The sequence below is a fragment of the Eurosta solidaginis genome, chromosome 1, assembly GCF_040869045.1.
Source record: "Eurosta solidaginis isolate ZX-2024a chromosome 1, ASM4086904v1, whole genome shotgun sequence".
Lineage (NCBI taxonomy): Eukaryota > Metazoa > Arthropoda > Insecta > Diptera > Tephritidae > Eurosta > Eurosta solidaginis.
The window spans coordinates 324850394-324875120 of record NC_090319.1 but is presented as its reverse complement, the minus strand read 5'-3'; the positions used below and the strand labels follow the sequence as shown (position 1 = coordinate 324875120).

Below are 24727 nucleotides of genomic sequence, written 5' to 3'. Positions count from 1 at the left end.
GCAGCAAATACGAAAAACAAAAAAGCAGCAAGATGAGACATTTTTTCCAGCATATAAGGTACAAATACAATATAGACACTTGCCAACTAATTAAAGAATACAAAAAACACCATCTGACTCTCGCAAGACAACAACAACGACTAAAATTTTTACTTAAATGTAAGGACTATGGGATCACACCACCACATTTAAAGGGTAAGACAAGTAAAATAGTATTGGGATTTAAACTTGAAATAACGAAGAAGGAAATGCAGAATATAGAAAACCAATTTTTAATAAAAGTACTCAACTTAGAAATCAAAGAGGCAAATATAAAAATTAAAATGGTTAATGATCTTATAAGAAAAACCAAGCAAGCAATGGGTGAAATTTTGGATGAAAAAGAGTATAACTCAATAGTTGCATCTCAAAATCAATACTTAGAGGGTACCAAAAAGAAAATTGAAATAAATCTAAATAAAAAACTGCTCACTGCAATAAAAGAAACCTTTGAAAAATATAATTTGAAATATAATGAAGATTGGTTTACGAACAAGACAAAGATTAACATTCCCACAGAGTGCCGGTGGCTACTATCCCTGGGTAATAAATTCGCGCTTCCCATCTCGAAAAAGACTTTCTCGCCCGTACAGTTAATAGCAGATATCGAGCAAGGCATACAGACGATGCCAGATGATAGAGAGAAAGACATAGTTAGATGCAAATTTGCAACTAGGGTAAACAACTTTAAAAATAAATTTAGAAACAGTCCGAAAGAGAAATTCATATTGCAAATCTATGAAGAAACCAAACGGTTCCTAAAACAACATAAGGACTCCATAGTTATCATGAACGCGGATAAAGGTAGTAAGACTGTGATGATGTACAAATCAGAGTACGAAGACAAAATGAAAGACCTCTTGGATGACAAGCTAACGTACAAAACCATAAGAACTGATCCTACCCAATTTCTATTACGTAAAAACAACAAGATCGTGAACGACCTCTACAAAACGCAAAGCATCAATTTGAAAGAAAAACACTACTTGTCGTGCCCAGCAGCTACAGCTCCGAGAATATATGGATTACCTAAAGTTCATAAAGAAAACATACCTCTGCGGCCTATTTCTTCTTCGGTGAACGTACCATGCTCGAGATTATCAAAATACGTAGGTCAGATACTACAAAACATCGTTTCGGACAAATACAATATAAAGAATTCACAACGACTAAAAGAAAACATTAAAAATCTAACAATTGAAGATGACGAAACTCTAATATCATTGGACGTAGTATCCCTATTCACAAACATACCTATTCACTTTGCGATTGGCACAATCATGAAACAATGGACAGGTTTACAAAACCACACAAAAATCTCAAAAACCCAATTTCTCAAAATTCTCGAGTTTTGCTTGAGAGAAAATAATTATTTCGTACACGATGGGACCTTCTACCAACAAACATATGGTATGCCGATGGGCAATCCCTTATCACCAACAATAGCAGATATTGTGTTGGACAAGATTATTGACGACAGCATCACTGAGCTAAGATCTAAGGACATACATGTAAAATACATAACAAAATATGTAGATGACATGTTCGCTATAGTTAAGATTAATGACGTGGAAGAGATACTAAAAATATTCAATGGACAACATACTAAAATAAAATTCACCCTGGAGAGAGAAACGAACAACAAATTAGCCTTCCTAGATATAGAGGTCCATAATACAGAGAACAAAATAAGGACCAATTGGTATAAGAAAGCCGTAGCATCATCGAGAATGATCCACTATTTGTCGAACCACCCATGGAGTCAAAAGAAAAACACGGCCATAGGTTTTATTAAGAAAGTCTACTCCCTGAGCGACCAGGAGTTCATGGAGGAAAACAAGAGAAATATAAAAAACATTCTCCAAAAAAATGGCTACCCTAATGCAGTAATAGAAGCATTTATAACTGCAGCAGAAAACAAAACGAGAAACTGCAATATCAATACAGAAAGGGAAGATAACAACAACAAAATATACATTGGCGTCACATATGTACCTCAACTAACGGACAACAACACTTTAGGTAAAATTATCAAAAGCAACAATTTAAGCTACGCACACAAACCGCATCACACAATTCGCAGCATATACACAAAAACAAAGGACAAAATTAATAAAGAACAACTACACAACGTAGTGTATGAAATACAGTGCAAAGGCAAACAAGGAGAAAGCTGCAATAAGGTTTACATTGGCACAACAAAAAGATCGCTTGAAACAAGGGTAAACGAACATAAATCCGATGCCAAAAACAACAAATACACTACAGCATTATCGCAACACCTGATAGAAAATAACCACACAGCTGATTTTAACAACACAAAAATATTGGATGTGGAGAACAGAACAAGAAGAAGGATGACGCTAGAAGGGTTACGGATACAACAACAATTTAACAAAGCAATGAATTTTAAAGAAGACGTTGACAACATAAATTGCGCATATGCTACTGCGATCACACAAAATGTTTGAGCCTGGACAAGAGAAGATGTGCGGTGTTTTTTATATATATACAATTTTCCATTGATTATACCCAGATGTGATATTTAAATAATTGTTAACTTAGTAAGTGCAATAGGGAAAAAATGTTATTTGATTCAATGTATAATGTAATTCGATTAATATAAATATCTTGTTTTTCGTATATTTATTAAAGCCTTCCTGAGGAAGACGCGAATATGCGTCGAAACGCGTAGAAGATAAAATAAACGATGGTTTTATTTCAAAAAAATCGGCCGAAAAGCTCCACAATTTAATAATTAAACTTTACGACCTGGCCCAATGTAAAATAATTAAAACTGATCGGAGAGCTACACCGAAGCAGCAAATACGAAAAACAAAAAAGCAGCAAGATGAGACATTTTTTCCAGCATATAAGGTACAAATACAATATAGACACTTGCCAACTAATTAAAGAATACAAAAAACACCATCTGACTCTCGCAAGACAACAACAACGACTAAAATTTTTACTTAAATGTAAGGACTATGGGATCACACCACCACATTTAAAGGGTAAGACAAGTAAAATAGTATTGGGATTTAAACTTGAAATAACGAAGAAGGAAATGCAGAATATAGAAAACCAATTTTTAATAAAAGTACTCAACTTAGAAATCAAAGAGGCAAATATAAAAATTAAAATGGTTAATGATCTTATAAGAAAAACCAAGCAAGCAATGGGTGAAATTTTGGATGAAAAAGAGTATAACTCAATAGTTGCATCTCAAAATCAATACTTAGAGGGTACCAAAAAGAAAATTGAAATAAATCTAAATAAAAAACTGCTCACTGCAATAAAAGAAACCTTTGAAAAATATAATTTGAAATATAATGAAGATTGGTTTACGAACAAGACAAAGATTAACATTCCCACAGAGTGCCGGTGGCTACTATCCCTGGGTAATAAATTCGCGCTTCCCATCACGAAAAAGACTTTCTCGCCCGTACAGTTAATAGCAGATATCGAGCAAGGCATACAGACGATGCCAGATGATAGAGAGAAAGACATAGTTAGATGCAAATTTGCAACTAGGGTAAACAACTTTAAAAATAAATTTAGAAACAGTCCGAAAGAGAAATTCATATTGCAAATCTATGAAGAAACCAAACGGTTCCTAAAACAACATAAGGACTCCATAGTTATCATGAACGCGGATAAAGGTAGTAAGACTGTGATGATGTACAAATCAGAGTACGAAGACAAAATGAAAGACCTCTTGGATGACAAGCTAACGTACAAAACCATAAGAACTGATCCTACCCAATTTCTATTACGTAAAAACAACAAGATCGTGAACGACCTCTACAAAACGCAAAGCATCAATTTGAAAGAAAAACACTACTTGTCGTGCCCAGCAGCTACAGCTCCGAGAATATATGGATTACCTAAAGTTCATAAAGAAAACATACCTCTGCGGCCTATTTCTTCTTCGGTGAACGTACCATGCTCGAGATTATCAAAATACGTAGGTCAGATACTACAAAACATCGTTTCGGACAAATACAATATAAAGAATTCACAACGACTAAAAGAAAACATTAAAAATCTAACAATTGAAGATGACGAAACTCTAATATCATTGGACGTAGTATCCCTATTCACAAACATACCTATTCACTTTGCGATTGGCACAATCATGAAACAATGGACAGGTTTACAAAACCACACAAAAATCTCAAAAACCCAATTTCTCAAAATTCTCGAGTTTTGCTTGAGAGAAAATAATTATTTCGTACACGATGGGACCTTCTACCAACAAACATATGGTATGCCGATGGGCAATCCCTTATCACCAACAATAGCAGATATTGTGTTGGACAAGATTATTGACGACAGCATCACTGAGCTAAGATCTAAGGACATACATGTAAAATACATAACAAAATATGTAGATGACATGTTCGCTATAGTTAAGATTAATGACGTGGAAGAGATACTAAAAATATTCAATGGACAACATACTAAAATAAAATTCACCCTGGAGAGAGAAACGAACAACAAATTAGCCTTCCTAGATATAGAGGTCCATAATACAGAGAACAAAATAAGGACCAATTGGTATAAGAAAGCCGTAGCATCATCGAGAATGATCCACTATTTGTCGAACCACCCATGGAGTCAAAAGAAAAACACGGCCATAGGTTTTATTAAGAAAGTCTACTCCCTGAGCGACCAGGAGTTCATGGAGGAAAACAAGAGAAATATAAAAAACATTCTCCAAAAAAATGGCTACCCTAATGCAGTAATAGAAGCATTTATAACTGCAGCAGAAAACAAAACGAGAAACTGCAATATCAATACAGAAAGGGAAGATAACAACAACAAAATATACATTGGCGTCACATATGTACCTCAACTAACGGACAACAACACTTTAGGTAAAATTATCAAAAGCAACAATTTAAGCTACGCACACAAACCGCATCACACAATTCGCAGCATATACACAAAAACAAAGGACAAAATTAATAAAGAACAACTACACAACGTAGTGTATGAAATACAGTGCAAAGGCAAACAAGGAGAAAGCTGCAATAAGGTTTACATTGGCACAACAAAAAGATCGCTTGAAACAAGGGTAAACGAACATAAATCCGATGCCAAAAACAACAAATACACTACAGCATTATCGCAACACCTGATAGAAAATAACCACACAGCTGATTTTAACAACACAAAAATATTGGATGTGGAGAACAGAACAAGAAGAAGGATGACGCTAGAAGGGTTACGGATACAACAACAATTTAACAAAGCAATGAATTTTAAAGAAGACGTTGACAACATAAATTGCGCATATGCTACTGCGATCACACAAAATGTTTGAGCCTGGACAAGAGAAGATGTGCGGTGTTTTTTATATATATATAATTTTCCATTGATTATACCCAGATGTGATATTTAAATAATTGTTAACTTAGTAAGTGCAATAGGGAAAAAATGTTATTTGATTCAATGTATAATGTAATTCGATTAATATAAATATCTTGTTTTTCGTATATTTATTAAAGCCTTCCTGAGGAAGACGCGAATATGCGTCGAAACGCGTAGAAGATAAAATAAACGATGGTTTTATTTCAAAAAAATCGGCCGAAAAGCTCCACAATTTAATAATTATTTTAAACAGATTTTCTCACATCTGAGTGGTGAAGTTCAAAAATTAATTTTGCAAGAATTAATGCAATTTTCGACATAACTTTGCATATTTATAAAAAAATATGAACATGCCGTTTGTTATTTGCATTTAAAATTCAGGCTTTACTACAAAAACAAGTGGAACGTTTAAACGGGACCGTCAAACAAGTCCAACTCGATTTTTGATCAAAAAATAACATTGCTGCAGAGATACGAGATATGCAATTATAATACTTTTATATTCTTTTATTAAACATTCCTATTACATGCAGCGAAATGGTTTACGCAGAATTCTAAGAAAATATGATATCACCTAAAATTTTAACTACGTTTTCGAAAGGTGTAACAGCAACTTTAGGTAGCCATAAAGTATTCGTGTATCACTTATGGGAAATATTTTTAATTGGTTTGGATTTATTTCTACGAACTTCATTTATAACAAAACAAAAGTTTCTGATCCAGTGCCTACTTTAATTTTTATACCCAAAAAATTGTACCACGATAAAACGTCCGTCACGTTGGAAACACCCATATATTATGAGTACATATATTAAAGTTAGCCAAAAAATATATTTTTTTTAATTTTGGTATAATGAAAATACTTTTCAAACCCATCTCAAAAGACAACATGTAAAAATTTCAGATTTTTATTTTAATACGAGCAGACCCAGCAGACGTTGCTCTGCACTTAATTCTATTTATCTACATAACTTTTAATAAGGCTTTACCTCTTACTCTCACTCCCTCTCTTCCCTTTTTTAACCATTTATTCACTACCCTATCTGCGTTTCTTTCTCCCTCTCCGTCTTTTCCATCCCTTCTTTTCTCTCCAGCTCCCTCTAGTTCTCTCTTCCCGCTCCATCTATGCCTATCTCTCTATCTTCGTCTAACTCTATCTCTTTCTCAGTATCTTTCTCCTTCCCTCGTTTTTGTTTCCTTTTAGTGCTTGTTATTTTTCTCCATCCCTTATTCCCAGTCCTCGTCTCAGAGGGTTGTAGGTATTTTTGAACGCTGTTTCATAAAAAAACAGCAAATTATGTCTAAAAAAAAATTAAGGGGCGTGAAAAATAGATAAGATCCGATTCTCAAACCTACTCAATATGTTCACAAAATTTTATGAGAATCGGTCGTGCCGTTTCGAAGAAGTTCAACCACAAACACGGCAACAGGTGCCTCATGCGACTAAGTTTTTCCATACAAATTGTATGGGGAATTTTCAAGTTTTTATAGAATGTGTACCAGAGCTCTTACCAATACCACTAGCAATTCATATTTTTATAGGCAATTAAATGGTCTACATAAAAGGTCTGAAAATATTTTTTGGTAAACTGACTTGTCTAGTAGTTATTCGAGGTTAAAGCTCAAGTTTTTACAGGATATCTTTTTATTTTCACTATAGCAAAAAACAAATTTTTTTGGACCACTCTAATGTACGCAAAAACTTTCGCGATTTTGTAATGGCAAGCCTAAACAAATGTTTTCCCAACCTTAGTGGACTATGCTGTTCAAAATACGGAGAGATTGTTTAATTTTTTGTTCTATTGCAGCTAAGAAGATGCGTCCAAAGTGTAAGGGCATCCGCCATCGAAGTGCAACTCATGCAACGGACAACCCATGAATAAAGCTGCTTATCCCAGAGATTCTTATCAGCGATTCTGACACAAATGGTAAAATTGCCAATTTTATATACGGCGAAAATATAAAGTAATTTGGTTTAATTTTTTTAAGTACAAAGATCGATATACAATCTTATTTTTTTATCAAAAGCATTATTAACTTTACATTTCCAGTTTAACATGATAATAAGTTGTTACCACATATTCTGGTTATAACGTGAACCTACGTTAGCCATTTCAGGCAAAACGGATAAAAGTTCTCTAGCATTTTATTACCGTTAAAAAAGTTGTTGCCAGCAAAGAATAACGATCTGTATTATTGATACACCCTGTAAAGACAAGAAATATGGCGTTATAACAAACCCATTGAGATTCTGTTTGTCAGTTGTATTTATAGACACGTTTTATTAAATGAGATGCTAAAAGAAGGAATAAACAGAATGAACGCCCAGTAGTGAGCAAACTTAAGTGCATGCAAAGTGATATTCAACCAAGGAGTTTTTTATACTCAGCTGAGCAGAGCTCACAGAGTATACTAATTTTGTTCGCATAACGGTAATCCGTAACGGCAGAAACTAATCGAGATAGATATAGACTTCTATATATCAAAATGATCTGGGAGAAAAAAGAAATTCATTTAGCCATGTCCGTCCGTCCGTAAACATGACAACTTGAGTAAATTTTTAGGTATCTTAATGAAATGTGGTATGTAAGGGCACTCATCTCAGATCGCTATATAAAATGAACGAAATCGGACAATAACCACGCCCACTTTTTCGATATCGAAAACCCGAAAAAGTGCGATAATTCATTACCAAAGACGGATAAAGCGATGAAACTTGGTAGTTGGGATGACCTTATGACGCAGAATAGAAAATTTATAAAATTTTGGAAAATGGGCGTGCCACCGCCCACTTTTAAAAGATGGTAATTTAAAAGTTTCGCAGGCCGTAATTTGGCAGTCGTTGAAGATATCATGATGAAATTTGGCAGGAACGTTATCCCTATTTCTATATGTGTGCTAAATAAAAATTAGCAAAATCGGATGACGTACACGCCCCCTTAAAAAAAATGTTTAAGTCAAATTTTAACAAAAAGTTGAATATCTTTACAGTATACAAGTAAATTATGTCAACATGCAACTCCAGTAATGATATGGTGCAACAAAATACAAAAATAAAAGAAAATCTCAAAATGGGTGTGGCTCCGCCCTTTTTCAGTTAATTTGTCTAGAACACTTTTAATGCCACAAGTCAAACAAAAATTTACCAGTCCTTGTGAAATTCGGTAAGGGCATAGCTTCTTCACTCCCTTTTAAAACCCTCACTAACACCTTCATTTGATACCCATATCGTACAAACACATTCTAGAGTCACCCCTGGTCCACCTTTATGGCGATATCTCGAAAAGGCGTCCACCTATAGAACTAAGGACCAATCCTTTCTAAAATACTCTTTAATACCTTCCATTTGATACCCATGTCGTACAAACACATTCAAGGGTTACCCTAGGTTTCATTTTGTCACCAAAGCTCTCAGCTGAGTATGTAATGTTCGGTTACACCCGAACTTAGCCTTCCTTACTTATTTACTTTTTAAATTATGGAGTCTCATTCAATTGTTTAATAGAAAATCGAAATTAAAAAACTTTTGATTTTTTACTTCTTGACTACCATTTCTACCCACCTACTTATAGAAACATATATAATTTAACTGAAATATATAACAATTTGAGGTGTAAACGAATTTGCTCACGGTATGGGGGGACCCTGAATGTAAGCATAAGATATAAAAGTAAGCGTGAGCGTAAGGTCTTTGTAGGGGGCATGCTATGTGGGGGATGTGTGTAGAATGTAAATGCAGGCGTAGTGTGTAATATTGGTATATGTATGTACCAATAAGAATATATAAGCATAGGCGTACTGTGTGGTAGAGCTGCAAAAGTATCGATATAAATATCGATACATCGAGTACTAGGTTCACCGTGCGATTATCGATGTTTTTTTTTAAATATCGCGTACTGTATTCCCATTTCTTATTCCTTTTGCTAGCGGCAGAATTACCAGCGTCTAAAACTTTGGTAAGACAAATAAAACATAAATAAATAAAACTACAGACATTATGTCAGATTTATGTTTATTTTAGATGAATACCTAACAAGTTGGTGGCTCTGAATATTGAAAAATTCTTACAAAAGGTCAATGTGAAAGGTACGTTATTTTTTCATATTATACACACAAATTGTGTTGCCAAAAAGCTACGAAGTACAAAGTCAAGCATTTGGATCCATTTTGACAAAATCAGTAACACTTTTGCAATATGCTACTGTTGCAAAAAGTGTTATAAAACTAGTGGTAATAGGTACAATTTGTTTCACCATCTATAACGATCGCATACAACTGCAAATTTAGATTCATATAGCTCGCCAAATAGGATTGATTTTTATATGAAAAAAATATATGAAGATCCATCATCACGTAAAAAGGCTTTTGACAGCACCCTACTAGGCTTTAGTCACCGCAGACGTTCGACCTTTTCCCGTAGTGGATGACAAAGTGTGTCGTAACTTTGTATATACCCTCGTTTCGCTGTATAAGCTACCATCGCGGACAACTTTGCAGAATGTGTTTTATGATCGTTTCGAAGTTATGAAGACAATATAACATATATATATATATATATATATATATATATATATATATATATATATATATATATATATACAAATTAAGCCTCACAGCAGGCGAGGCGATAAAAAATTAAAGTTGCGGTGAACTGTCCGTTCACCGAATTAAAATAAACACGAAAAATATTTTAACGTTATAAAATTTATTCTGTGCTCTTGCACGATCCAAATTGAACTAACTCGAACAAAGTAATTTACCTAGCAGCTAAGTTCTTGTGTTAAAGTAATTATGCTATGCTAACCAATTATTGTATAAAAAATAGTTTACTTAACTAAAACTAGATTTGCTGTTCAATCACAATTTCTGCAACTACACCAATCGTTGTCCCAATTAACTTCCGCTTATTCTGCGCGTGTGCTGCGTCAGCGAAACTTCAACACGCAACATAGCGCGGTCACATGCTCAGCAACGTGAGTAAATGGGTCAACCGCTGGATACTGCTGTTATAACTCCTCCCCCTTTAAAGATCTGCGTCCCGCAGATCAAAGCATGAAAAATGTGAAGTGGATATATCTTTTATAGAGTCGATCTGGTTACTTGGCGTAATGTTGATTCTGACTGGCTTGACTGGTGCGCTGTCGTCCAGGTAACGGATTTCATGGGCAGAGTGGCCCTTGAAGATCTTCGTGTTTGTTGCCCATTGCATCGGAATTTGAACTGGTGGAATATCTAGCTTCCTAGTGTACCATTTCCATAGCATGGTGACGATGAGGGCTATTGCGAATATCGAGGCAGTTTCCGTGACTAACGAGAAGTTAGTTTTCCCGTTTACATACCCTAGATATCTAACGTTTTCCATCGTGATATCGTGAACGTACTCCAGATTGATCTTTGTAGTGTGCTTTTTGACGTTTGCTAGTACGGCTGGCAAGGCTTGAGCTGTGATTGCTTCGTTGCTGGAGAACACTTGGTTGCCAATTTTTATCGTTTCGTTACTTAACTGGATAACGTAGGTGCCATTTATGTTACTAGTATCGTTATTACTTTCCACTACACCTTGGTAGTTTGAGATAAAAATTGTGTTATCGTTTATCAATTCGATTATCGTTCCATTGCGCCTGATGAATTGGCAGCTAGCGTCACCTCCTTTCAGCAACCGAGGTAGGCAGGTATTCTCTTCCAATTTGCTCAAGGACTCTGATTCACATACCGTAGATGAACTGGTTGTCAAGCAGTTTTCCTTGAGTCCATACGTTTCTTCTTGGTTGACGAGCATTTTATCGAATGGAAGGTCCAGTTGTTTGCCTTCGTAGATACCGGCGCGAGTAATTAATAGGTTATACTTCTTCTCTGTTACTTTGGGTATTGATAGAACGTATAGGAGCATAGTCCCATTTGTATATATTGATGGTTTTCCGTATTCAATTGCCTCAATTATATTTTGGTAAGGTAGTGTTTCCATTTCTGACAGGATCTGATTAACTTCGTCCATGTCGAGTAGGTTAGTGTTAATAATTCCACGTTTAGCTTGCTGACATGCCCGTACTACTTTATTGACCTCTTCTCGGACGAGCACGATATTATGAAGGGCGCTCTGCTCGAATTGTTCTGCCTCAGCTTCCTTCATTACCGAATTGGTGCGGCTTACAATTTCATTAATTTTTTTGGAAATTTCTAAAGTTGCCGTGAATAGATCTTTGTTTACCTTGTATTGGTGATTATTGTTTTCTATGATTTCACCCTGGCTGTGGAGGATATTGTCCCAATCAGTGGCATCGGGTGATCCCGCTAGCCATTTCCACGCAGAGCCTATCCAGTCAATAGATCGGTAGGGTCTGATTCTTTTCGTGTTCCCCGTCAGCTCTTCGAGGCGCTGCAGAGTTTGGTTGATATAGACTTGTGCTAGGAGCTGGTCGTCAGTTCGTTTTAGTAGTTGGTAAGCCAGCTTTTCCATCTTCGATATAATAGTAGCGTACTGCCGGAGGTTGATAGCATGTATAAGTTTGAAGGATCCGCTGATGATCCACCCATTTCCGCTCTGGATACTAACGATTGGTGCCTTATAGTGGAAAATGTGGAGGCCGCTGATGGCCGACGCCAACAGTGGGAGTCTGCAATTGGAAAGACCATACCTAACATTATTGGTGTTAGTAGGTTAGTGGTTGTTGGAAGTTATTTATGTTATTGTGAGGTTAGGATATTAGTGGGAGTGAAAAAATTGTTAGAAAAGGGGCGTTTTTTCATTCTATTTCCTTTTTTTTTTTTGTTTTTTTTTGTACATATCATTTCGGTTCCTTGTATATTTGTTTTTTGTTGGTTTTGTGTTTACGCTACATAGTAGTATCTAATAATTTCAATGTTGTAATAACGGAATTCAGAAATACATTTCTTTGGTGATTTTTTGTTTTTTCTCTTTCCCTTTTTCTTTTTTTTTTTGTTTTTTTTTTTTTTTTTTTTTTTTGTTCTTTTTTGTTGTAGCAAGTAATAACAAAATTCAGAAATATGTTTTTTTCTTTTTTCTTTTGTCTTCTGTTCTAATATGTTTTAATTAATATGTTTTTTTTTTTTTTTTTTTTTTTTTTTACGGATTAGGCGCAGAGAATTAAATATGCATTTGCTTAGCGGATTAGGCGCATAAGCTCAAATTTTTCTCTTTTCTCCTGGACCAGAGGTGTTAACATTTCTCGAACCAGCTATGGGGAGATCGCCAGAATCCCGTTTGGAAGTAGTGTAGCCATTTGTCAAATTCGATGGCACTACGAGCCTACTAAGGCACGATTTGTCCCACTTACAAGCCCGCTCTTGTTAGATAAACTCCCTCTTGGTGCCAGATATTTTATAATTTCTTTTCATGTTTTTTGTATGTTTGTTTGTTTTATTATGTGGGGGTATTTTGTCCCCTTCTTTTTACATTTTTTATATGTGCTTTATAATTTTTATCCCACTAAGTGTGGTTACAGAAACTTCGTTCTCCTTGGCAACTATTTCCTTTTTATAAATTTGTTTTTGTTTCCCCTTTATTTTCTTATCCTTGACGTATATAATATCATTTTTGTTATAACGCTTCTACATGGTCCTTCTCCTATTATGTCTCTCAACCTTAGCCATCTGTTTCTATTTTAATAATTTTTTTTGTGTATCTATTAATTTTCCTGCTTTTGTCAAGGAGTTCCTGATAGTTAGAAGCTTCTGAGCGATTAAAAAATATATCCGAAGGTTTCCTGTTCGTTACAGAGTGAACTGAATTATTATAGCGATCTACTGCTATATTAACGAGTCCTTTAGTCCTGAGATCAGAGTTTTCCGCCTTCAGGAATCTATAAATTTCTAGTAACGTGGAGTGGAATCTCTCAATTTGGCCATTTACCTCACTTCTCTGAGATGAAGTGCGGTAAAGCTGAATTCCCAATGATTCTAATACTTCTGTATTATTGGGTTAATCAATCCCCGTTCATTATCACTGACTAAAATTTTTGGAGTTGTAAAATAGTGGAGAAGCTTCACAATTTTGTGTTTAAGGTGCAGAGTTCCTTTGTTCCTAACTTGAAAAAGCTTTGCGAATTTTGAAAATTTGTCAATAAAACTTAAAAATTTGTTGTTTCAAAAATATCTATGTGAAGGATCTCGCAAGGTTGTGATGGGATTGATGTAGCCTGTAACTCTGGTTTATTAGGGTGTCTATCGTACTTACTAAACTTGCATGTTTCACAAGCCAGTACATATTTCCTAATTTGAGCACGCATTCTCGGGAAATAATACCGCTCTAAAATCTGCTATTTTCAATGGCATTGCGGTGAGCCCTCTTATGCTCCTATCAACTCGGCCAAACATCTCTTCGTGCTTGCTAAGGATTCTACGGATTTACTCTTTTGCAGGCTCTGAAATGTTAGGATCGATAGGGAGGTCCGTGTAGATACTATTAACATGTGCCGTTTTGCGCTTAAGAGATATTACTGTGTCTGGTTATAATATCAATATGTTCAATTCCCCCTCAAGAACTGCTCTGACTTCTGTCAGCGTATCGTCTCCAAGGATTCCATCAAAGGACTTTAGCCCCGGAAGGTTAAAGAATGTAGTGGGGATGTCCTTTCCCACAAACGTTAAAAAATGTCCACGAACTTTTCTATGTATTTTAATATTCCCCCCGCCGAAATGATTGTGAATGGTTTTTCCACCGCTGTGGAATTTTGTGCAGCTCGTTCGCTAGTGTAATTCTTGTTATCCCCCATGTATACCAAGAATTCTAGAGTTCCCTGATGTGGAGTGGCATACTCTAAGTATGGTACACCGGACACGAGGCCCCTGCCGTAAAATTTGGTTGATCGCCATCGCCTTGCTCCTGACCGTGTTCGATCGTAGTGTCTTTTCCTGCTTCCTCATCCACTGGTATTAAGTGAAACAACTTCTATTGTTTGCTTGGCCCCCTGCCTGATTGGAATAAAAACCTTCCCGAACGTGTGCCCCTCTTTGAATTGTTAAAGTCCTGTATTTGGCCGGTATTTTAGATATTCTGGTTTGGCGGGAAGGACTAGGGTTTGTTCTAATAAATCCTGAAGGGGTAGAGTTGCTACGCCAATTTTGCGTAGTCTGATTGCTATTTCTCGTTTGACCGGAGTTCGGGTAGTTGCAGTTTGGTCCTGCCCGGCCTTGGTGTATACCTGAGAAATTTGTAAATGCTCTTGGTTGATTTGGAGCTGCTCTAACCTGACCGGCGTCATTATATTTGGGTTTACATAATACCGAGGGGCTATTGGGAGTTGTTATTGAAATACCTATTTGGGCGGGGCTGGCGATATATGGCGTTCCTGCGGTTGAAGTTCATGTGCCAAGTGGGGAGGTCACCATTTAGGCCTCTAATGAACACATCTAATGCTCTTCAAACCTTCTAAGTTTGGCGAGAATTGCGTTAACGGCGTCATTCATTTCCGTTAAGGACTTTTTCATCTTTTCTGGATTCATGCTGGAATGAAAAGATATACAATGAGGCTTACGATTTGTTACTTACAACCACCACTTCATTTGGGCTCGGTAAGTTTTGCTGATGTTTGTCTCCTTTTTGTTTTCTTGTTCTTATTTTCACTGTAAGGATTTTTAGTTGATTCTTGTATCTGTTTTGGTTTCTTGAAAAAAAAAAAAAAAATTTCTTTGTTTCGTATCTTCACTACACGAGTTTTTTATCCTTTGTACGCATAACTAAATACAATTTCACTTGGAACGCGAACCCTGCACCGCACTGCTCGGGCGCCAGTTAAGCCTCACAGCAGGCGAGGCGATAAAAAATTAAAGTTGCGGTGAACTGTCCGTTCACCGAATTAAAATAAACACGAAAAATATTTTAACGTTATAAAATTTATTCTGTGCTCTTGCACGATCCAAATTGAACTAACTCGAACAAAGTAATTTACCTAGCAGCTAAGTTCTTGTGTTAAAGTAATTATGCTATGCTAACCAATTATTGTATAAAAAATAGTTTACTTAACTAAAACTAGATTTGCTGTTCAATCACAATTTCTGCAACTACACCAAACGTTGTCCCAATTAACTTCCGCTTATTCTGCGCGTGTGCTGCGTCAGCGAAACTTCAACACGCAACATAGCGCGGTCACATGCTCAGCAACGTGAGTAAATGGGTCAACCGCTGGATACTGCTGTTATAACTTACATGTACATATTGTTTTTACATAAATGTCTGATAAATACCCGATATTGCTTTTAAATTGAGTAAGCGCTTTTCACTATAAAAAAAATTCGATATATATCGCGATATATCGATACCCTCCCTCTTAAATATCGAGTAAGCCGAATATCGATACGTTTGCAGCTCTACTGTGTGGTATTAGTTTGCTTTATGGAGTAATAAAGAATGAGAGTGTAAGTATAGCCACTATACATTAGCGTAATGTGGGAGCAAGGTGCGTGCTAGAGTTGGTATGAGCGAAATCACACAGCAACAGAAAGGCAAACATGTCACCTACATATAAATTAAAGTTTTTGAGCATATACACAATTTCTGTGCATGCATGTGCTCGAACATATGAAAACACTGCTGTTTTGTTAGAAATAAGGACCCCAGCAAACATGAGCAAATGCTTTTTATTATTGATACAAAAAAGTGTTTACAAAAACAGAGCACAACAAATATCGAGAGAGATGTCAAACGACGCGTCTTGACCTCAGTATTAAAGATCAGGAGAGTAGAAAAATGTTTCTTTGTCCGGTGATATTTGCAGTTGATGTTGGCAATTTTCATGCGGTTGTTGTAATGCTGCCCACGGGAAAAAAATTGTGGATTTTACACGGATTTAATTTTGAGGGTAATTTTTTATAACCGCGGCTGAATACTATACTATACTTTGGAGAGTGCCGGGGTAATTTTTCGGTTTTTTGTTAATATCTTTGAACGACTCGAAATTTTTTTTCCGCCTTAGGATTATTAATACTGAGGTCAAGACGCGTCGTTTGCCACCTCTCCTCATATTTTTGGATGCGTATTAGCAATAATTACCAAAATAAAATTAAATGAAATATAATTAAATTAATTTAAATTAAATGCACTTATCGATATATTATCAATATATATACATACATATATATATATATATATATTTGTTATCAATTTCTTATCAAAGTACTATCGAAAAGGTATAAAATGGCAAATGTGTAACCCTGTCAAGCCGATAAGAAATCAATAAGAAGCCGATGACTTCGCAATAACACTGAAAGAAAAAGATTGGTAAAATCAATTGAAATACGGGTCAATTCAACCGAAATTTCTGTCAATTGTATCCATCGCAACAAGATGTTGAATCAACAGCGCACAAATCGTTGATTCGTAATTGACCGTTTTAGTAGTCAAATGAACAAAAAAAGTTGTAAATAAATATAAGGCGCGATAACCTCCGAAGAGATTTTAGGCCAAGCTTCTCTTCCAATTTGCGTCGTGCTCCTCTTGATTTTCCCTACAAATTGGCCGGGCGGGACCAACATGTTTTATGCCAACTCCGAACAGTATCTGCAAGGCAGATGAGTTTTCACTGAGAGCTTTTCATGGCAGAAGTACACTCGGAGCGCTTGCAAGGCAGATGACTTTTCACTGAGAGCTTTTCATGGCAGAAGTACACTCCGAGCGCTTGCCAAATACTGCCGAGGGGCGACCCCGCTTAGAAAAATTTTCTTCTAATTGAAAAACCTTATTTCTAAAATTTTGATGTTGCTTTTCCCGGGGTGCGAACCCAGGGCATACGGTGTGGCAGGCGGAGCACGCTACAATCACACCACTGTGGCACTTACTAACCGAACGTCAATTGGGCTACATCAAATATGCTGGCACACATTAAAATTTATACACTTTATTATTTGGTTTTATTAAACGCACTTTCACTAAATTTTATATTTTATAATTTAATTTATAGTTTTGAACTTCGCTTTGCAAATAGAAATGAAAATAGAAGTCACAAAACTGATTCTCAATTCTTTCAGTTGCAGCTCAGCTCATTCTCAATTTCTTCTCTCGCATGTAGTGTCCACACTTGATTGTTTCGAACAAAACTTATAGTATGTATAAATGTTTGACGTAACATTTTAAAAAGAGAACTTGTAAGTTATAGAACAGTAAAGAACCAAATCGCAGGAAGGTAATTCACCACTGGAGTAACTTTACATATAATTCGGCAAGTTTAATTTTCGTAACACTTTAAGTTGAAACGATTCCAAAACAACTCAAACTTTTATGTTGTTATCTTATTAAATTCGTTCGCGTCAGTGAAAATTTGTAAAAACTTGAACAAAATATTACTAACTTTGGAAAAATCCTGTTCGTTCAAACAAAACTTTTGCAACAAGAGGGCGCAATTTTGCATTTCGCTTGGACGAGAAGTTGCAAAATTGTACCCGATAGATAGGTGTCCCGGTATCTCATAATTTTTGCACAGTAAATTCAAAAAAGGGTTTGTTTTGTATTGATAACTGAAAAACTAGATTTTGTTGTTTTCCCATTTCGTGTGTTTTTTCGATTTGATGGTTTTCTTATTTTGGTGTTTTTTTTAACAAGTGGCACCATCGTCATAAGTACAAAGTAGAGAGCGCAGTGAGCGTAAAATTCTCTTTGAAATTTGCTCATGTATTGAGAGTTGATCGCCGTTGAAATGACCTGTAAGATCAGTTGTGTTAACAGAAAAATCAGTTAGATTGACCAGGAATCTGTCAATTTTACAGAATTTTGCTAACTTAAGAGCGACAATTTCTCTTCTGTTGAAATTACTAAACCAAACAGTCGAATTAACCATAATTCGATCAATTTCACCGAATCTCCGTTAAGTCAAGAACAACAGAACCGATTTGTTGATTTTACTAGCACCATTTATTTCAGTGAACAAACCGATAGGTTGACGATAGTTATTCGTTATCGATAGCAAAACTATGTTAAACGGTTTTATTGAAAACAATACTTACCTGTAGCCCTATTCAGTAACTATGAGTTTTGAAATGTACATTTTTCACATTAAAAATTATATTGTAACGAATTTTACTGCAAATCCTCTAATTTGTATCCTTCTGCTAAGTTCGAATCACTATACTGTTGAATAAATAACTCCAATATTTAGTAATGCAAAATGGCCTTTATTAAAGTACTTCACAACAAATAACTCTACTTTTGCCCGACAGATTGCGTGCTTAATCAAAACTGGTTGTAGCGCCTCTACCTTTGGTGCTTTTATACTCTGTGATTTCCTCGTTGCATCTTCTAGGCGCTTCCAGAATTTACTTAGTTACTGCCAAATAATTATAACTGCAGATGCACGTGTATAGCTCCTCATATGTGCGCGTATTTGTGAGCGACACTTCCACAATTACAATTGCATACTTTCGGGAGCATCACAGATAAGATATCTGCATGTGTTTGTGCATCTCTTCTCCGCTGCGTGTACGTACATATGTGTAGACATAAGATTGATTCGTTTATGTAGATACATAATGATTGATTTATGGATGTGCATACAAGGCGCTGCTTAGCATCGGCTTAGAGATGGCAGTACCCTTTAGTGTTGCTAATATTCGTAACAATATGAAGAAAAAGTGTACATTTTAAAACTCACAGTTACTGAATAGGGCCCCTGTAACTTAAAAATTTTTTTAATTATTTTATTTTCAAGTTTTTAGTCTTTCTTTAATTGCCTATTATTTCTCATTCTATTTAGTTCATTTAGTGACTCATTATTACAAGGACTCTCCCCTGACAATTTGTTACAATCTAAGTCCTCAATACATAATCCTTCCAAAGACTTTACTCGACTCTGCGCCACGTATGTTTGTCCCTCCTCGACCTCCAAAATATTTTGATGTCACTTCTACAGGACTGTATGTAATATTTGTTCCAAATATGAGCCAAATCGGACCACAAATACGAGTATTTTTAATAACTCAATCCTTGCGCCACCTGGCGGCGATTTTTTTCATATGTCATATTCTATTCATGTATGTAATAGTGTTCCAAATATGAACCTAATCGGAGCACAAATAAGATTTTTTTGAATATCTAAATACCTGCGCCACCTAGCGCTGATTTTTTTCATTTGTCGCTTTCCATTCATGTATGTATTATGTGTTCCAAATATGAGACAAATCGGACAACAACTACGATTTTTTGAATCTCTCGATCCTTGCGCCACCTAGCAGCGATTTTTTTTTCATAGATCGCTTTCTATTCATCTATGTATTATGTGTTCCAAATATCAGCCAAATCGGACCGCAAATACGATTTTTTGAATATCTCGATCCTTGCTCCACCTAGCGGCAATTTTTTATAGCTCTCTTTCTATTCTTGTATGTATTATGTGTTCCAAGTACAAACCAAATCGGACCACAAATACGATTTTTTGAATATCTCGATCCTTGCTCCACCTAGCGGCAATTTTTTCATAGGTCTCTTTCTATTCTTGTATGTATTATGTGTTCCAAATATGAGCCAAATCGGACCGCAAATACGATTTTTTGAATATCTCGATCCGTGCGCCACCTAGCAGCGATTTTTTTTTCATAGATCGCTTTCTATTCATCTATGTATTATGTGTTCCAAATATGAGCCAAATCGGACCACAAATACGATTTATTTGAATATCTCGATCCTTGCGCCACCTAGCCGCGATTTTTTCATAGGTCTCTGTCTATTCTTGTATGTAATATGTGTTCCAAATATGAGCCTAATCGGAGCACAAATAAGATTTTTTTGAATACTGCGCCACCTAGCGGCGATTTTTTTCATAGGTCGCTTTCCATTCATGTATGTATTATGTGTTCCAAATATGAGCCAAATCGGACAACAAATACGATTTTTTGAATATCTCGATCCTTGCGCCACCTAGCGGCGATTTTTTTTTTTTCATAGGTCTCTTTCTTTTCTTGTATTTATTATGTGCTCCAAATACGAGTCAAATCGGACCACAAATACTATTTTTTATAGGTCGCTTTCTATTCATGTATGTATTGTGTTCCAAATACAAACCAAATCGGACCACAAATACGAAGTTTTGAATATCTTGGTCCTTACGCCACCTAGCGGCAATTTTTTCATAGGTCTCTTTCTATTCTTGTATGTAATATGTGTTCCAAATATGAGCCAAATCGGACCACAAATACGATTTTTTTGAATATCTCGATCCTTGCGCCACCTAGCAGCTATTTTTTTTTTTCATAGATTGCTTTCTATTCATGTATGTATTATGTGTTCCAAAAACAAACCAAATCGGACCACAAATACGATTTTTTGAAATATTTTCAAGCTTGTAGCTTATCGGGAAGTTACTTAAATTTCAATTACAAAATTCGTGCCAGCCAGCCAGTCAGCCTGTCAAGTCAAGCTAAATAAAACCGTTTAAAAAACACATAAGTTGTTACCAATAAGAAGCCGACGAAGCTCTTCTCAAAAAGCGCGAAACTATTTGTTTCTGTTGTGGGTTAACTGCAACGCCGGGCGAACTCTAGCTATCTTACAAAAGCTAGTTTCCAAACGTACACCTGTATGTTTACACTTCGAATTTCACGAGTACTTGGTACTACGCCTTTTTTTCTTAATTTTCACCCATTAAATATTTCTTCTTGTTGTCGTCTAATTCAGCAGCAATCAATTTCCAGGCAATCAATTTACATAGGGTTGCAATCCAAAATTTTAATTGTAATCTCAAAATGAGCATTTGACTGCTTGATGTAACGCTTTGAGTTAAGCACTCTGCGCAGCTAGCACGGTGTATTAACGAACTAAAGTCAATGAATTATTACATATGGTGATTTCAATCAATCATTTCTATGATAGTCATACGATGTTTTTGTCACTCATAAACTTGGGGCCGTTTTCTCACGTGAACTTTAAAATTAATCTTCCCTCTGCCCTCTTTTTTACGGACAGATAAACACTAGTTTACTTGAGAAAATGTTAAATTGTATAAGCTTAACGGGTGTGACAATAGTCCCGTTTAACTACCGCTATTGACGTAACCTTGTAAACGTGAAGTATTGAGCAAGAACTACTGCTGTCAGCAAATGGTCTAACTCGACACTAGTTCGAAGCAACTCGAATTTTCTGCAGTGATTCTAGAACTGAGAAATTTGGTTTGAGCAAACTTGTGTGCAAAAATAACTTACATATGTACATACATTCATACATACATACGAGTAGATATTCATTTAGGCACAAACTCAAAAGTATGCGCGCTTACTTAAATAAAATAATAACAAACAAGTAAAGGTGTCTAAGTTCGGGTGTAACGCAACATTATATACTCAGCGTGAGCTTCAATTGTACATTTCATTTCAGTGAATTAATTTTCTACATAAAACGTGGCACTGCACGTTTAAAAAAAATGTCATTTCCTCTTACAATAAAACTTGATAAGTGAAATATCATTGATTCGAAACTATTTTTTGCTAAGTTATAGCTTATTATTCTAGTCTACGACCCTTTAAAACTTGTTTTATATCTAAGTTGCCGTGGTCTTTAACCGATCCAGTCCATTTTTTCTAGAAATATTCCCTGCTATAAGGAAAATATTTGTACACAATTTCATTACGATATGTTAATTTTTCTTTTAGTTATGGCTCCCGAAACATAGAAATTGCTTAGTCATAAAAGGGGCGGTGCCACGCCCAGTTTTTCCTATTTATTGTTATAAATCCACTTGGGAAATGAAATACCATTGATATAAAGCTCATTGCAAAGATATAACTTATTTTATTCGTCCACGACCCTTTTAAAAATCTTTTATATAAAAGTGGGCGTGGTCCTTAACCGATTTCGTTAATTTTTCTTCAAAGCATTCCTTATAGTAAAGGCAACCTCTCTGCCGAATTTTGTTATGATAGGTTTAACGATTTTTGATTTATGATTAATAATATTTGTGAAAATGATTTTATCACAAGAGGGCGGTGCCACGCCCATTTTAAAAAAATTTTTATCAGAAGTCTCAATATCAGCCCACAAGTCAAATTTCAACATTCTAGGTGTATTATTTATTAAATAATCAAGTTTTTGTGTTTTCCAAAATGTTATATATATAAAAAGTGGGCGTGGTTATCATCCGATTTCGCTCCTTTTCAATACCAATCTATTCTGGGTCCAGATAAGCTCGTGTACCAAATTTGGTGAAGATATCTCAATATTTACTCAAGTTATCGTGTTAACGGACGGACGGACGGACGGAGGGACATGGCTCAATCAAATTTTTTTCGATACTGATGATTTTGATATATCTATCTCGATTTCTTTATACCTGTACAACCAACCGTTATCCAATCAAAGTTAATATATGTACCTACTCTGTGTGCAAAGCACGATGAGTATAAAAATAAGATCTAATTCATAGGAGGTGAGAGCACTGAAGGAGGATTGTTTATAAACCTGCTTGTGTTTGATTATATGGACTTTGAACTTAACCCGGCAAATAACGAAGTTGATAAAAGTAACAAAAAAAAAAAACAAATAGCAAAAACAAGCTTTGACAATGTGTAAATAAATATACTACAAAGCTAAATACGCTTTCAAAGATTTACATATTTGTAGCGGTAATGAATTAATGGTCCGCTGACCTTTATTTAAAGATAAAAAAATTTAATAGATCCAAAAATTAGATGTTGGTATTATGTATAACTAAGTGATGTTTTTCAAGATCAATGGGACGATAATTCGCTCAGATTCATTGAATCAGTGGTGTAGTAACGGGGGGCGTTTTGGGGACAAACCCCTTCCCTAAATAGTAGTAGTTTCGTAAAAGGTTGAGTTGAGATGATATACATTTCAATTTCTAAAATAATGTTTCTTCCTTGACGATTGTGTTCAATCTCACAAGATAAGTTATACTAAATTGATAAAATTAATAATTTCTTAAAATATGACATTCAAAATTTCTCGTTTTTTGACGACCTTCAGCAAAATGCGAAGCTATTCTCAAGGATGCCGTCGAAACTTTGAATTATACAACAAAGAAAGAACGTTTGAAGCGATTTTCACACAATCGCAAGATGGACGGAAAGACTAGATGCTGTAATCTGCTTCAAAGAAATGTTTACTCCCATTTGTTTCAGTTTAAAAAAAATTCATGACTTTGGAAACGCTGAAAGTTCTAGAAATGCTTTCAGTTATCTACACATTTTGAGGACTGGAGCATTCATTGTGGCAATGGTTGTTATTAACGAAATTTCATCTTTGGCTCAACCATTACCTCTTTCAGCGGCTGATGATCTGGATGTTTTGTTGAAAGAAATGAGAGAAAAGTTCAAAAAAAAGTCTCTTGATGCTAAAGAAATAGCTGAATCTATCGGAGAGAAGATTGAAGTCCCTAGGATTGTGAGTCGTCAAAAAAACCGAAAAAACAGCTCAGCGAAGAATATTTTCGCAAATCAATATTCATCCCTTTCATCGATCACTTCATATCTTCAGTGTCTAATAGATTCATCAAGCATAAAAACACATTGTCCATTATTGAAAATGTCATTCCCGATAAATTGGTCAGAGAAGTAGGTGAAAGCGCTTCTGAAACTGTCAAAATACTTAATAATGGATCAGTGGCCAGCACTTGCTGGAACAGCGGTATCTTTGGTGAAAAATGAAGTCCTACTATGGAGAGAACGATGGGTTGGAGCAGAACATCGCCCAAAGACATTCATCGACGCATTGAATCGTTGTAAGGAAAAACTTTTTCCACTCGTTTTCAACTTTTTGAAGATTGCTGTAACCATTGCCAGCAGTGAACGAAGTTTTTCAACTTTGAGGCGTTTGAAAAATTGGATAAGGAATTCAACCGGAGAAGATACAGTGATACATATTTGTTTAAACGCACTCTTAATTTTAACTTTACCACTTTGGCGTTCTTTTGTTTATGCATTCATAACAACAAATTCTAGCCCATATTCTTTGTTCATCTAACGGAAATTCGAATTGACTCAAAAAACCTGTTTTCGTTGTTGTTGTACTCTTATCATCACATATTCAACAAGTAGGGAAGGCTAAGTTCGGGTGCAACCGAACATTACATACTCAGTTGAGAGCTATGGAGACAAAATAAGGAAAATCACCATGTAGAAAAATGAACCTAGGGAACCCTGGAATGTGGTTGTATGACATGTGTATCAAATGGAAGGTATTAAAGAGTATTTTAAGAGAGAGTAGGCCATAGTTCTATGGATGGACGCCATTTAGGGATATCGCCATAAAGGTGGACCAGGGCTGACTCTAGAATTTGTTTGTACGATATGGGTATCAAACGAAAAGTGTTACTGAGCATTTTAAGAGGGAGTGGGCAATAGGTCTATAGGTGGACGC

The 24727-nt window shown here is 35.6% G+C and overlaps 4 protein-coding genes across 7 annotated transcripts in view; 2 read left to right on the top strand and 2 right to left on the bottom strand.

The window, feature by feature from the left end:
• Positions 1-24727, bottom strand: part of DPCoAC (dephosphocoenzyme A carrier) — a 106115-nt gene that overhangs the window by 42057 nt on the left and 39331 nt on the right. The window contains exon 2 of one of the 3 annotated variants that reach the window (XM_067761992.1): positions 7569-7621. The exons of the other annotated variants lie outside the window; for them this stretch is intronic. The gene's annotated coding sequence lies outside the window, so the exon portion shown is untranslated. The remainder of the gene's footprint in view (positions 1-7568; positions 7622-24727) is intronic. 3 annotated transcript variants of the gene reach the window in all.
• Positions 19-2703, top strand: LOC137237806 (uncharacterized). Its single transcript, XM_067761988.1, has 2 exons — positions 19-58; positions 128-2703. The coding sequence occupies exons 1-2, from the start codon at positions 33-35 to the stop codon at positions 2508-2510; spliced, it is 2409 nt and encodes an 802-aa protein (XP_067618089.1). The 5' UTR covers positions 19-32; the 3' UTR covers positions 2511-2703.
• Positions 2884-5630, top strand: LOC137237805 (uncharacterized). Of its 2 annotated transcripts, none has more exons than XM_067761987.1 (2): positions 2884-2916; positions 2986-5628. In XM_067761987.1, exons 1-2 carry the CDS (start codon positions 2891-2893, stop codon positions 5366-5368), a joined length of 2409 nt encoding a protein of 802 aa, XP_067618088.1. In that variant the 5' UTR covers positions 2884-2890; the 3' UTR covers positions 5369-5628. The 2 variants fall into 2 exon arrangements, 1 of the variants encoding a protein (XP_067618088.1); XR_010949040.1 differs by having other exon boundaries at positions 2891-5461; positions 5553-5630.
• LOC137237809 (uncharacterized) lies at positions 10017-18214 on the bottom strand. Its single transcript, XM_067761994.1, has 2 exons — positions 11624-18214; positions 10017-11561 (listed from the first exon to the last, which is right to left on the bottom strand). The coding sequence occupies exon 2, from the start codon at positions 11543-11545 to the stop codon at positions 10439-10441; it is 1107 nt and encodes a 368-aa protein (XP_067618095.1). The 5' UTR covers positions 11546-11561; positions 11624-18214; the 3' UTR covers positions 10017-10438.

Excerpts from the sequence above, each read along its gene's own strand:
- LOC137237806 (XM_067761988.1), top strand. The coding sequence starts at position 33 with ATGAGACATTTTTTCCAGCATATAAG. Across the intron at positions 59-127 it reads CATTTTTTCCAGCATATAAG|ACAACAACAACGACTAAAAT; the intron begins GTACAAATACAA and ends GACTCTCGCAAG.
- LOC137237805 (XM_067761987.1), top strand. The coding sequence starts at position 2,891 with ATGAGACATTTTTTCCAGCATATAAG. Across the intron at positions 2,917-2,985 it reads CATTTTTTCCAGCATATAAG|ACAACAACAACGACTAAAAT; the intron begins GTACAAATACAA and ends GACTCTCGCAAG.
- LOC137237809 (XM_067761994.1), bottom strand. The coding sequence starts at position 11,545 with ATGAAGGAAGCTGAGGCAGAACAATTCGAGCAGAGCGCCCTTCATAAT.